This window comes from Sorex fumeus, unplaced genomic scaffold, assembly GCF_029834395.1.
Source record: "Sorex fumeus unplaced genomic scaffold, SorFum_2.1 ptg000054l, whole genome shotgun sequence".
Classification (NCBI taxonomy): Eukaryota; Metazoa; Chordata; class Mammalia; order Eulipotyphla; family Soricidae; genus Sorex; species Sorex fumeus.
Genome location: NW_026606111.1, coordinates 24,387,702 through 24,402,652, shown reverse-complemented (window position 1 = coordinate 24,402,652; position 14,951 = coordinate 24,387,702). Strand labels below are relative to the sequence as shown.

Here is a 14,951-nt window from a genome sequence, read left to right as displayed (position 1 = left end):
TAGCTATGAATGTATAAATTCACAACTTCATTTCACAGATGAGGAAAATCAGAATACAAAATTTCCAGCTGAAATTCACCCAGCCTTTAACTGGCAAAACTAGGAAGCAAACCCAGGCAATTAAGACTTTAGAGTGTCCAATTTTCCCACTAAGCTGTGTGCCACGTTTAGGATCACTTCCTTTGTTTCTGTTCCACATTTGCTTAAATTTGTCATTCATTTAGTTTCTCAGTCGTTTCCTTAACATCACTAAACATGTATTTGTTGCCAGGACCGTTTTAGGACTGAAGACAAAGGCCTTGCTTTCATGGAGCTTATATTTTAGTTGGGAGAGGAGATATGTAATTAAGCAAGCAGGTTAAGTGTATTACAGTAAGTTCTTCATTACATAGGTTCATGGAAGCCACTTTAGGAGAAATGGTAGATTGAAAAGCCAATTATACCATAGGCTGATATGAACAGGAGTTACTTAATTTCCTCTGCCCATTTCTGATGACCCCGCTGGAGCGATAGCACAGCGGTAGGGCGTTCGCCTTACACGCGGCCAACATGGCCAACCCGCGTTCGATTCCTCCGCCCCTCTCGGAGAGCCCGGCAAGCTACCGAGAGTATTCGATATGCCAGACACAGTAACAACAAAGTCTCCAATGGAGACGTTACTGGGCCCGCTCGAGCAAATCGACGATCAACGGGAGGGCCTTTACCTTTACCTTTTACCTTTATTTCTGATGACAGAAAAGCCACCAAAGCTCTAAACAGTGACCCACAATACTTCTGTTCAACAATTACTTGTATTCATTCATTCACTCATCGAACTTTCAACTGTGACAGTTGAGAATCACAGGTGACCGGAAGCTCTCCCAGCAAGCAGCTCAGGGTGTATGACAGGAACTGGTCACAGACATTCAGCCTTTCAAGTTGAAGGGTGAATTCACACTTGCCTCAGACTGGGACAGTTCTTCCCACATTAGGGTGTGGGAGGGAGGAATTCTAGCGACCTGAATCCCACACTGAAGATGGCCCCTAGCAGTGGCCAGGCGGCAATTTCAAAGTGTTTCAAATGAAATGGCATCTTTTTCAAAACCTCTTGTAATTTCAAATAAGGATAGGTGTTGGGGGGGGGGGGCGGGGCGGGGAGTGCAAATGAGGAGATGATTGCTTACCAGGAATTATGAGCAAACTCTCCAGGAGGAGTTAAGTGACACTTGTGTTGAGGCTTGAGTGGTGTGAGACAAGTAACTAATGAGAAGATCAGAAAAGTGGGGATTCCACTCTTCTAAGATGATGTGGGGATCAACCTAGTGTTTTCTGAGAGGGAAAAGAAAAACGGCATGGTTTGGACTTCCGTAAGCACATTGGTAGGCAGTGAGATCTCAGAAGAATGCAGGAGCTGCTGCATTCCAAGAGGGATGAAAGGAGGTGCTGGGTGAGGGGACTGAAAGGAGGTGCCTTCCAGGAAGGGTATTTTATTACATCGGGGTGGCTTGTGTGCAGCCCTGCTAGCATGCCCCACTCACAGGCTAGAAGGAGGTGCAGCCCCCCCCCATACACACACACACACTCCCTAATGAGTTTAGTATCTAATTTCAAAATAAGCCATACTGTTACCGTGCTTTACGAATCATTATTCCTTATAGTCCATTAGAAAAATAGACTGGAGAGAGACCTCAGCCGGCTGGAGCACATTCTTAGTGTGTGGGAGGCCTAGATTCCACCCCTGGCTCTGCCTAGTCCCCTGAGCACTGCTGGTCACAACTCCTGGCCACACACCCAGGAATAATCGCCAGCTCCGTCGGGCATCAAAACAAAGAAAAATATTAGGAAATTTATTTATTAATTATATAATTTGATTCATGTTCAAAAAAGAGCATTCTGGATATGTAGAAGGGATACTAATTTGGGGACAGACTAGGCGGCCACTACAACGTAATTTTGATTATTGCCCTTTGATGCCAATTTTCTAAACTGTAGCACTTTTTTTTTTTAAAGGACAAAGGAATGAATGTCTTCTTTCTCTTTATTCTGAGATAGCCATAGTCTTGGTAAAATTGTCCTTGGATCTAGGTTTTATTGTTCCTCTGATTCACTCAAACAACAGACTCCCCAGGGTACCGGCCTGCTGCCAAAATGAGTGTTTATGTGCAGGATTAAGGATTAAGCTTCTCCAGGATTGGCACTCTTCTTAGCTTAAGTGCAGAAGCCAGCCCTCTGATCCTGCCTCCCTTCTCTCTTTATGATGAATTTTTCAGAGACCTTGATGTTTTTTCAAGACTGCTTTGCTTTGGTTAGGGCCTTCTTGCCAGACACATCTCAGTAACTCTAAAACCTCAAACAGTTAGAGTCATAGAAACATGTGGGTGCAGTTCTGTTGAGCAGCACCAAGCCCCACTTGATACCACAGAGCAGACGCTTCCTGACCTAGCGCAGCCTAACAGCCATGTTGAACATGTGAGTCTTTTAATTTGACTCAACTCAGAAGACAAGTGAGTTTGAAGATAGATCATTTACTTTGCACACCTGCATTTGGCACTCAGTAATTTCTGTTTCCTTTTTTCCTCCTATTTTGCTTTATAGCACATTACATATGAAGAACTGAATTCGAATAGACCTGTGTGTGGATGTGCTTTTCTGTTGTGCATTTTGAAAGCCTCTAGTTAAAGTGATTCAGGTAGTTTATGGCCATTTGTAGTACTGACTTGAGTAATTGTGAGGCGTTGAGTAGCCTAAAAGGTGATTTTCAGCCACTTGCTTTTCTCTTGAAAGAAAAGCTTGCATTGTGTTTACTCACTATCTCAGATAAACAGAAAGAAGATATTCATCCCTTTGTCCTAAAACACCTGCCCTGACACCTAATTGGGAGGATATGTTCTTTTTGACATCACAGACATTGGAGAAAATACATGTGGGGAATGTGTGTGAGTGCAGGCCATTCTTCCTTGTGGAGAGGGGAGTGAGGGTCCCTGCCAACAGTACTTCCTGGTAGAACAGACTCGATGTCACCCCCCTGCAGCTCTTAGGTGCCCTCTGTGTCTCCTGGGGGCATTTTTTAGAGCACACAGAATTTATGGTACCAGCATGCTAAAAATTACTTTGTCTTAAATGCTTAATTCATAAATCTTGAATGGAAGATAGAGACTTTTGAAATTGCTATGCGTGGGACTGGAGTGATAGAATCTCTTACCTTGTGTGTAGCAGAACCAAATTCAATCCCCAGTACCATGTGGTACCCCCGAGCCCCAAAGAGGGTGATCTCTGAGCAAAGAGTTAGGAATAAGCCGTGAACCTCACCAGATATGACCCTAATCACCCCCAGCCCAGATAAGTCACCACACTTTTCCTAAAGTTTTTCCCTTATGAGGAACAACAACAACAAAAAATAGAAATGTCATTGACTGTAGCTTAGAACATTTCTTAGTTGTGTCAGTCTGGGGTCTTTGAAATTTAAAATAATAAGTTTTTCCTCCCAGATGTTTGTTTATTTTATTTGGTTTGGGGCCATACCTGGTGATGCTCAGGGAATTACTTCTGGCTCTGCACAGGAATCATTTCTAACAGGCTTGGGGGGCCATATGAGATGTGGAGGTTGAACTCGGGTCAGCTGGGTACAAGGCAAGTGACTTACCTAATATACTATCTCTCCCATCCGCCAGATGTTATTTTAAATTTCCAGAACCAGTAGTAGCAGCAACAGAGAATGTGAAAAACAATCAGTGATCACCAGAGTTTTGAGAACTAACTTCCTTCCTTCCTTCCTTCCTTCCTTCCTTCCTTCCCAGTACTTAAAGTATTACCTGGAAACAGGTCAGTGTTTCTTGATATATTATTATGGAGGAAATTATCAATGTATCCTTCCAGGTTTTAAAAAAATTGCTGATTAGAATACAGAATACAGTAAAATACATTTGATTATATATGTAGTCTCCGCACTTTTATTCTCAGTTTTCCTTGTTGGGATTAACTTTGACTTGCAAGTGATAGCTTACTCTTGGAATTTTTTTTTTTTGTATTATTGAGAAATGTCTATTTTAGCTAAGAACATAAACTATTTATAGAAGGTTTAATATTTATGAATACAGATGTTTTATTATGTCTGTTCTTTTGATATAATTGTATTATTCTGACTCTGCATAGGAGATTGAAATCACTGAAGGTGACATAGGGTAAGTTTTATGTAAAAAAATTATTAAACACTTAATAAAGAATGACAGCTGTAATAAAGCCATATAGTACTCCTAGGATGGAAGAAACATACATGTAATGAATATTGAGGCATCCTTTCCAAGAGTGGTTTTAGAACTTGCTGGAGTTGACATCTTTCAGCCTAGTAGATTAGTAGGTTTTTTGTTTGTTTGTTTGTTTGTTTTATTCTCTTTTTTTGTTAATGGGGCTGGGGTAGAGTGGGAGTGAAGTGGGGGCCATACCTGGTTGTGCTCAGGAATCACGCCTGTGGGACGCGGGGAACTGTATGCAATGACAAGAACAAATCAAGAGTTTGGCTGCATATAAGGCAAACACCATAATCTCTATACTGCCTCTCCAGCAGTATAGAAATGGAGAAGTTCACTGTATCTTCCAGAATGGAATCAGTCTACAGCCCTAGGATTCAGGGTAGTCTGGACAACGGCTTGTGTGTGCAGAGGGAGTGGCTGCTCTGTGGTCAGCTCTAGTGAGCCCACCTAGATGGGAGTTGGGAAGAACTCAGGATTCTGATGAGGGCAAGGGGCCTTCAGTGTGCCGGGGCAGGCAGGAACCCCCCTCTCTGGAAGTGTTGTTTTGGCACTCTCCCCTGAGAAAGCTCAGAGTGGTAGTCAGAGCAGCAGTACACATATTGACAGGGGAATTTGGAACAAAGAGTAATGGGGTTAGCAGTGTGCACAGTACGCTTGTGGTTCCAGTTTACTTTTTCAAATAGGTCTCTAACATTTCACTAATTGCCTTTCTTTACTTTTCATTATTTATTTTCCTTCCTTTAGTCCTGTTGACATTTTGGGAAGTCAGATAATTCTTGTGCATTGTGCATTGTAGTGCATTTAGGTGTACCCTATAGTTTACAAATAAAGTTAGAACCAAAACATGTCTTCAGATCATCCAAACAACAAACCCTTTCCTGGTTAAGAACTACTACTATAGGCCATGTCTTCTTCTCTGTTAGAAATAGTATAAATTTTGTTGGGGGCCACAGCTGGCTGTGCTCAGGGTTTACTCCTAGCTTTGCATTCATAAATCATTCCTGGTAGTCTCTGGGGATTGAACCTGGGTCAGCCATGTGTAAGGCAAGTGCTCTTCCTGCTGTATTATCACATGGCTCCAGAAACAGTATATTAAACAGAGCCTTGTGTATAGTTTTCAAGTTCTGTTTTAACAAAAGAGGGTGTCGTAACTAAGAAAACTTTTTAAGGAAAGGTATTAGGAGGTATTTTAATATGTTTGTTTCATCTCTGTGTAAATGAGGATAGAATTTTCCATTTATTTGTCATCTATGTGTTTAGTTGCAGATTTTGGAATTGAATTCCAGATTCTTTAAATTGAAAATTAGGTACATAATATTGCATTATTCCTTATTTACTTAGGAGCATAACCATTTGTTCACTGTTGTTTACTAAAGGTTTATGAAGAAAGTGAAATTTCAAGTGTGCATGAAGAATCATTTTATTTAGCAATAGCATTCTTGTTTTATGCTTACTAATGTTATTTTTTAATACATTGAAAACAAGTTGATTTGTACATGAAAGAACTGTGGTTGAAGAAGCTACTCTTAGCGGTAAGGTGCACTTTTGTGCTTACAACTATTGAAACGATTATGGACTTTAAATCAGAAGTCTAAGACTATTAAATTTATAACAGTCTGAGCTGTAGTGATATAAACTTGGATTTAAATTCCCTGTATAACCAATTCTAATACACTATTAGTCTTTCTCCAGATTAGAGTTGAAGATAGGAGAAGACTAGCGTCTCAGTTTTCTACGACAGAGGTATAAGAAGAAACAAACTTTTTGATATAAGTTTGAGTAAAATTTTTCAAGGTGGAATTCTAAGTAGATTTTAAAAGTTTAAACCTATCATTTAGGTTTTAAAAATACAATGTACAAAAGTGGGAAATACTTGTATATCATTCATCAGTAAAGGTGCTTGTATCCAGAATATATAAAGAACTCTTACAATTCAGTAGTTAAAAAGACAGAAAACCTAATTAAAAAGTAGTTCAAAGGACTTAGTAGACATTTCTCCAAAGACTATAGTAGCCATATAAAGATGGTTGCTAAACAAATGGAAAGACATTCTTTATAGTTCGTTATGAAGGAAGTGCGTGTCAAAACCACATGATGCCAGTTCACCAAGGAGATACACTCACCAAAATGATATTTAAAAGATGAACAATAACAAGTGTTGGCAAGGATGTGGAAAAATTAGAATTGTAATGCTATATTGGTGGGAATGAAAAATGCAGCTTTTTTGGAAAGCATTGTAGCAGTTCCTGGATATAGTTATGTAGCATAAAATAAATAATGCAGCAGTTCCACTATTACTTACATACTGAAGAAAATTTAAAAAGGTGTCCATACAAAAACTTAAAGTGAATGATCATAGTAGCATACCGTAATAGCCAAAACCAAATGTTCACAAACTGATGAATAGATAAACACAGTATCTCCATGCAGTGAAATATTACATGGGCATAAAAGCAAATGAAGTATACTACAGTACTAGTGAACCTTGAAAACATGCTCAGGAAGAAAAACAAAAAAAAGCAATGCCAAAGGTTTCACATTGGATTACTTCAGTATATAAAAGTTCTCGAATAGACTTTCAGTATATAAAAGTTCTAAAATAGACTAGATAGAGAAAGTAGAGTAGTGATTTCCAGGAACTAAAGGGGACGCGGTTAATGGTTTGTCTGGTGATGATGAAAAAAAAAAAATCTTATTGAACATCCTCATCATAGTACCACGGCAGACACGGAGGATTTACTGGTAGTATTTTCGCTCACTGAACTTGGTGGGTTTCTACATGTTTTGCTCATTGGTTTTTCCAGTGTTCCTGCTGTGCTGGGGGTTAGTCTTTGTTTTGCACACCCCGGAAGATGCTGAGGGATTAAACTGGAGGTTGCTCTGTGTTCTCTGCCCATCCTCACAGAATGGCAGGAAGAATAACTGGGAACATCAATAATTTGCTGAGTGATCTGTTGTGCGACCTCTTCTACAGCCACTGTTTCAGAAGCTGTGATGTGGGCCTTTCATATGGTCAGATGGGTATAGAGGCTGCTGGGACCCACCCAGTAGGGAGGGGCTCTACTTCCATTCCCAGTAGTGCTATCAGCCAAGGCAAGCCTCACCTAGGATGGTGGAGCTAATGTTTTCTTTCGATTGTACCTGAGAAGTAGTGTGTGTGTGTGTGTGTGTGTGTGTGTGTGTGTGTGTGTTGTTTGTTGTTTGTATTCGGGCCACAACCAGCAGTTCTGGCTCTAGGCTCAAGGGATCATTCCTGGCAGGTCTCGGGAAACCATATGTGGTACCTGGGATGGAACACAGGTCAGCTACATACAAAGCAAGTGCTCTACCTGCTGTACTGTCTCTCTGAACCTGAGAATTTTTTTTGTTAGCGTGAGATTAAGCTGTGCTTGACAGCTGCTTCTTGTCAGTTCCACATTTTTTTCATAGTATTTCCTATAATTTTAATCCTGCTGTTTTAGTGTTTTCTGTCTTTGATATTTTGGCTGTTTTCCACCACCTCCCTTTCCCTTCCCTCTCCCGATGTGTTGCTAATGACCAGGGGTTGCACACACATTTGATTGTGGTGCTTGCCAGGGTTGGACATCAGGTTGTGGATGCTCTGCCAGGGTCCACACTTGTTTAATTCTGGTGCTTGTGCAGACTCTGTAGCATTTCCTGGGATTCACAGTGATCCTCACATGTGTACTTGCTGGAAGTCATACTCCTGTCCATGATGCTTGCACACGTTTTAGTCACTCTGTTTGCTGGGGGTGGCATCCTTCAACTGCAGTGCTTGCACGTGCAGGCTGTGCTGCAGGGATCGCAGACAGTAAAGCTGACAAGATTGCACTCGGTGCGTGTGGCAACTGTGGGGATCAGAGTTGTGGCCATATATATGCATGACAGGTGCTCTAAACCACTGACATATATGTCCTGGCCTCCTTCATTTAAATCGTTCTGGGCAAAATTTAATTTTCTCAGAGTTGCACATCTGTAGTAGAAATAGGACCAAAAGAATCAAGACATTCATTTCTTGATTCATTAATTATATCAGTAATGTTATTCATTCAATAACCAATGAATATTCCTTATTGGTGTAATTTTTTTTGCCTAACACAAGTTGTCACAATCTGTTTAGGGTTTCTCAAAAAAGCATCAATATGGTTAACCCAGAAGGGTGAAAAGTAATGCAGAAAAATACTTGAATTATCGTCTCTTCATAGGATATTGTAATGTTCATTTTAAATAACAAGTAAATTTATCATTACAGACAGATTTGACCAGTTCTGGGCCATCAATCGGAAACTCATGGAATATCCTGCAGAAGAAAATGGATTTCGATATATCCCTTTTAGAATATATCAGGTAGGAAGTAATATTTTTTAAATTTTTAATTTTTATTAGTGGAAGTACATTGTCACTTGTGCAGGCTTCTTGAAACACTTAGCCCCAAAGTTTTAAATGTGCTCTGCGCTCAGGAACTATAGCTAGTGGTGAGGGGAAGCCATATGGGGCTCAGTGGGACTGTATGTGGTGATGTGCCGGAGATCAAACTTGGGTTAACTGCCCGCAAGGCAAGCATCCTGCCCACTGTACTATCTCTTTAGCTCTTTTATTTTTTAAATAGGAAAATAAAGTTAATTCCACAAGAAATTTTCAACATAAATATTAATACAGTGAGTTTCAAATCACCATTGTTTATATTTTCTATTTTCTAAAGAACCTGAGGTGATGTATAGGAATATATAATCATAAGTTAGAAAAGACTAAAATCAAACCCACTGAAAATACAAAATGGAAATTCAGATAATTCACATAAGCTGTAAATGAGTGAGGTTCAGATTTACTGAAATGGACCTAAAAAGTTAAAGCATGGGAGGAAGTGTGATGGAGATACAAGTTTTTCTCATTATATTTAAAATAAAAATTTATTAGGACTTCAGAAAAAGCTAAATTTTATGGGGCATTGCATAGGAAAGAAATTTTTCATATGACTTCATTTAGAGAGAATGGGGCAATATTCTATATAATTTTTCTAAGTAAAGTTATACTAATAATGGCCACTTAGCTGTTTTTTACATTGACAATGATAGCCAAAGGCAGTGTATAGCTATGTCATTGATCATCATAGTTAATTAAATGAAGTAATCATAGTGCTAACACTGTAAATATTTTTGTTATTTTATGAAAGAATGTTTATCATATAAAAATTATGGAGCAAAGCAGTTGGAAATTCAAATAAATATAGAGGTTAACTCAAGAGAACTGGGGATATAGCTCAGCAGTCAAACACTTGCCTTGAATAAATGTATGACACCAGGGTTTGCTCCCTGGCACTGGGCGGGGGGAAGGTTAAGAGAGGAAAAGTCTGCAGAGAAATATTAAGGAAAAGAAGGGCAGAGATGTGAGTCTTATGGGAAAGCCTTTTTTTTTGATACTGAGGTATAAAGCCATCTGCTAAGAACAGGAGTTTATTAGTTTTGGCAGCTGATTCTATTTGATAGTGGGCAAAAACAAAAGTTCCTATTTTGTATAGAACATTATAGGAAAAGTGACCGGAAGTTAGTTGTCTTAACTGAGAGAAGAAATATCTCACATAAAATGAATATGTACTGGCCACCCAGGTCTTTTCTAAAAGAAGTTTGGGGAGTGATTTGCTTGCTAGATTTAGTAGTGATATGCTTTAATCCACAAAGGAAAGTCAAATAAGACCCTGAACATATGGATCAAATGTAATAGCATTTTTTTCTGAATGTATTTCCAGTTTTAAGTAGTTTTAAGTAGTAGCCCACTCCGGGGCTGGGAAGGGGAAGATGAGTAACTGAATGGTACTGATTCTACCTGCCTGACTCTTTCCTGGGATCAATGTTGTAGCATCAAGTATTTGTATAAGTAGTGACATTTAAGTTTAAAGCCACCTCTTGCTCCCTCTAGCACTTTGAATACAATAATACCCTCAACTGGCTATTGAGATCTTAAAGGTTAGGGTTTTGTTTGTTTTTGTTTTGGGGCCCCACCTGGTGATGTCCCTGGTGGTGCTCAGGGGACCATAAAGGATGCTGGGGTTTGAATCCTGTCAGCCGTGTGCAGAGCTAGCACCTTACCTTCTGTACTATCTGTCAATGTTAGGTTTTTTGAAATATGTATGCAGCAGGGTTTAGCACATTATTTCTTAACTGTAACTGTTTCTTTAGCACCAAAACAGCACCAGTAACTATTGCAAAGCTAATAAAAGAAATACTTTGTAATTCAAATAACACCGAACTGAAGAAGCTAGCTATTTTCATTATTTCATATTAGATTTAATTATCTAATTAAATTAAATTTGGGGACCATACCTGGCATGGTGCTTAGGGGAATCCAACACAGACCTTCCTCAGGTGGAGTGTGTGCTCCAGATCTCTGATTTCCACCCTCTGCCCCATATATACCATCACCCCCCACCCCATTTCCTTTATTTTAGATTTTGGAGAATGTTTTCATAGTAGCTAAAAAATGCAAAGCATTTTGTGAAGTAAGCAATGTTGAGAGAAGAGTAGGATCAAGTGAAAACTACTAGAAGGGTGACATGCAGGGACAGTGTACAGTAAATTAAGACCACAGCTTTGCCTCATTCACTTGTAAAAAAGTGGTTTTGACTTTTTTTTTTATCAGTTTGTGTTACATCCTGCTGAGCTCAGACCTTTAAAATACTTGAGCTTTGAAGGTTGAAGCATTTGGCTTTATAAAGGAGTTGTGTTTTCCTAAAAGAGCTTGTAAGTGGAAGGGAGTTCCTCTGGCCCTGTGAGAGGGTGACCCTGACTCCTCTGTGTCCAAAAGGTGGACATAGCAGCCCTGCCAGGAGGCCTTCCTGTCCAGAATAAGGAAGGGGTCAAAGTGATAGATGTATTCAGACCTGCTGCAGATGCTGATCTTTAAGAAAGCCCTATTAAACATTTCTTTCATTATATCTGTGACTTGTTTGTTAATACACTAAACGCTTGACTTTAGAGCGCTTGTCAGATGTTTTTATAACAAGTATAGTCCTTAGGGCTGGAGTAATAGCACAGCGGGTAGGGCATTTGCTTCGTTCAGCGGCCCACCCGGGTTCGATTCCCAGCATCCCATTGGTCCCCTGAGCACTGCCAGGAGTAATTCCTGAGTGCATGATCCTGGAGTAACCCCTGTGCATCGCCAGTGTGACCCAAAAAGCAAAAAAACAAAAAACAAGTATAGTCCTTTTCTTTATGGTGCTGTATGACTTTTAATCATTTCTAAGAGTGAAAATAGTACTTTTTTTAGTTGTTTGTCTTTTACATGAAGAATGTTATTTTGATGTTATTTTGTTATTGCACTTTGTCCAGGGTCCTAGCTTGTAATATGTTTTGTTTATTAAATTATTCACTATTAATAGTTGATTTAGAACTATTCTTTTGTACCATGAGCTCCATAATAGCAACATATCATGTAATATATCTCCAGAGCCCAGCAAGTATCTGATTTTTGAAAATTAGTTAAATAAAATTTTACTCCTAAAAGAGGAGTTTCATGAGAGAGATATAATTCTCAATCTATACTCTCAAGTATTTAATTTGAATGCTGAGATTGTGGCATGTATACTTTTAACTATGCTGTACCTTCTGTATTACAGATGTATTATAATACTTTTAGTATTACTATTATTACTTTAATTAAAGATTATTATCAAGATAATATACATAGGAGAGAGCTGTTGTGTTCTTTATTCTTTTCTAGGGGAAATGTCAGATGCATCCAGACCTCTTACTGCAGCATCATAACTTAGGTTAAGGGAGAGAGAACATGAAAGTCGGTAGAGAGAACATGAAAGTCAGTGTGTGTGAGTGAGGTGGGGGTGGAGAGTATATAAAGTTCTATAATTAGAAAGTGGGAAGATAGAGAATTCTCAAAATTTGCTTGACAGAACCTACTTGCCAGGTGGGGTCTCTGTTAGGATCACTCTCTGATCTTTTCTGTGTCAAGCAGTTGTCAGTTTTCATCAGGCAAGAGGAACAGAGCCTGAACAAATTTTCATTTCCTGTTGGTGGTATTTCTTTCCAGCTTGGCTGTTACTTGACTTGATTGAATTTTTATTATTGATTAATGTAAGTGAATACCAAAAATTTAGAGGAGTACTAGTTTTTGTCAGTTGGTCATTTCCTGACCTCACCCATTTCTCTATCTTGTATTTTTGCATTTTTGTAACCTTGACCAAAGCCAGATAGGTTCTGTTTTCCTTTTCCCTAATTATTAAATCCAACAGTAAAACCAGATTCCCGTTGATGACTCCATTGTAACTGAATAGTTTGTATGATTGCGATATTCCATTGGTAAAACATAGTTTTTACTATATTTTAAAATGTAGTAAAATACTTTAAAATTTTAAATGTAACCTAAATGTAGCATTTTGACTAATCATTATTTTAATAAGCTAGAAAAGATAAATATACTATTTGAGATATTAAATTAGTATGTAAATTTAAATAAAACTTTAAATTACTAGGATTGTTAATATGATAGTGAAGGATATAATTTTCATTAAAACATTCTTTAGGGGCTGGAGCGATAGCACAGCGGGTAAAGTGTTTGCCTTGCATGCGGCCAACCCAAGATCAAGTCCCAGCATCCCATACGGCCCCCTGAGCACTGCCAGGAGTAATTCCTGAGTGCAGAGCGAGGAGTTAACCCCTGTGTATCGCCGGGTGTGACCCAAAAACGAAAAATAAAAAGTTCTTTAACTTTGCAGACTCCTAACACATTTTGTTTTGTTTTTTTTGAACTGTATTTTTTTTTTTCTTTTTGGGTCACACCCGGCAGTGCACAGGAATTACTCCTGGCCCATGTACTCAGTAATTACTCCTGGCAGTGCTCAGGGGACCACATGGGATACTGGGACTCGAACCCAGGTTGCCTGTGTGCAAGGCAAACACCCTACCCGCTGTACTATCGCTCCAGCCCAACCTAATACAATTCTTTAAACTGAGGGAGGCTCTTCTTTTTTTAAAAAAAAAACTTTTGGCCATACCTGACTATGAATGCTCAAGGGACTGTGTGGTGCCAAGGATTGAACCAAGACCTCCTACATGCAAAGCACACATTCTAACTATTTGTATCATCATCTCCCCTGGCCCCCTATTTTATCCTTTGTGGTATTAAAATGATCTTAATAGTGTCGGAATCATTTTCTGGTTTTTATGGGAGACACTGAAGCTAAGGGATTTTAAGTTACTGCCTAGAAACAAATACAAAATTATAAGAAGTGGAACCTTCTTATAATACTTACAAAGATAAGACTTAATAGATAAGACTTACAAAGTATGATTTGGCTTACAAAAATTAATTTGTAGAATATCAAGTTATATCATAAAGTTGAAGCTTACCTGACCAATAAACAGATAGAAACTTAGGAAACCTGTACTAATGATGACATTATTCTTTAAAGAACTGACTTTTCTAAAAGGCACATGAGAAAATGCTCTACATCATTAATCATCAGGGAGATGCAGATCAAAACAACAATGAGATATCATTTCACACCAGAGACTGGCCCACATCCAAAAGAACAAAAGCAACAGGTGTTGGCGCTGATGTGGTGAGAAAGGGACCCTCCTTCACCGCTGGTGGGAATACTGACTGGTTCAGCCCTTTTGGAAAACAGTATGAACGATTCTCCAAAAATTAGAAATTGAGCTCCCATTTGACCCAGCAATACCACTCCTGGGAATATATCCCAGAGAGGCAAAAAAGTATAGTCGAAGTGACATCTGCACTTGTTTGTTCATTGCAGCACTCTTTACAATAGCCAGAATCTGGAAAAAACCTGAGTGCCCTAGAACAGATGACTGGTTAAAGAAACTTTGGTACATCTACACAATGGAGTACTATGTAGCTGTTAGAAAAGATGAAGTCATGAAATTTACATACAAATGGTACTACATGGAATGTATCATGCTAAGTGAAATGAGTCAGAAAGAGAGGGACAGACACAGAAAGATTGCATTCATCTGGGGAACATAAAGTAACAAAATAGGAGACTAATACCCAAGAATAGCTGAGATAAGTACCAGGAGGTTTACTCCATGGCTTGGAGGCCAGCCTCACACACTAGGGGAAAGGCAGCTCAGATAGAGAAGAGAGCACCAAATAAAGGGGGTTGGGAGGATCCTCCCAGGATGGGAGACACGTGCTGAAAGTAGACTATAGACTGAACATGATTGCCACTCAATGCCTCTTTGCAAACCACAGCACCCAAAAGGAGAGAGAGAACAAAAGGGAATGCCCTGCCATAGAGGCAGGGTGGGATGGGGGAGGGGGGGATACTGAGATCAATGGTGGTGGAGAATGGACACTGGTGGAGGGATGGGTACTCGATCATTGTATAACTGAAACCTAAATACAAAAATTTGTAAGTCTACAACTGTACCTCATGATGTTTCACTAATGAAATTTTTTTTAAAAACTGGCTTTTGTATATGTTGTTGGAAAACTTAAGTTCTTTTTCATTTGTATTTCTATTACCACAAGGCACAAAATGATAAATAATATAGTGACAGAAATTTTGTGGTAAAAGTAAATAGGTCCCAAAGTAGTCTAGAGATACATAATAGACTAAAATGTGTCATATCTATCATTTACATAACAGTCTAGTTTGGTGTGACAGTTTCAGGTCTGTGTTCTTGAAATCCAGGTGCTTTATATTAGCCAGTATTCTAGAGATGAGCTTAAAGGCAGGAAGTGTTTCAG

At 39.1% G+C, this 14,951-nt stretch overlaps 1 protein-coding gene across 2 annotated transcripts in view; it reads left to right on the top strand.

Annotated features, from left to right (window-relative positions):
• The window catches only part of ATG5 (autophagy related 5), a 120,255-nt gene that overhangs the window by 62,625 nt on the left and 42,679 nt on the right, over positions 1 to 14,951 (top strand). Inside the window, exon 6 of one of the 2 annotated variants that reach the window (XM_056125235.1) lies at positions 8,482 to 8,576. In XM_056125235.1, the coding sequence (XP_055981210.1) occupies positions 8,482 to 8,576 (95 nt within the window). The remainder of the gene's footprint in view (positions 1 to 8,481; positions 8,577 to 14,951) is intronic. The other variant, XM_056125236.1, reaches the window with a different exon arrangement.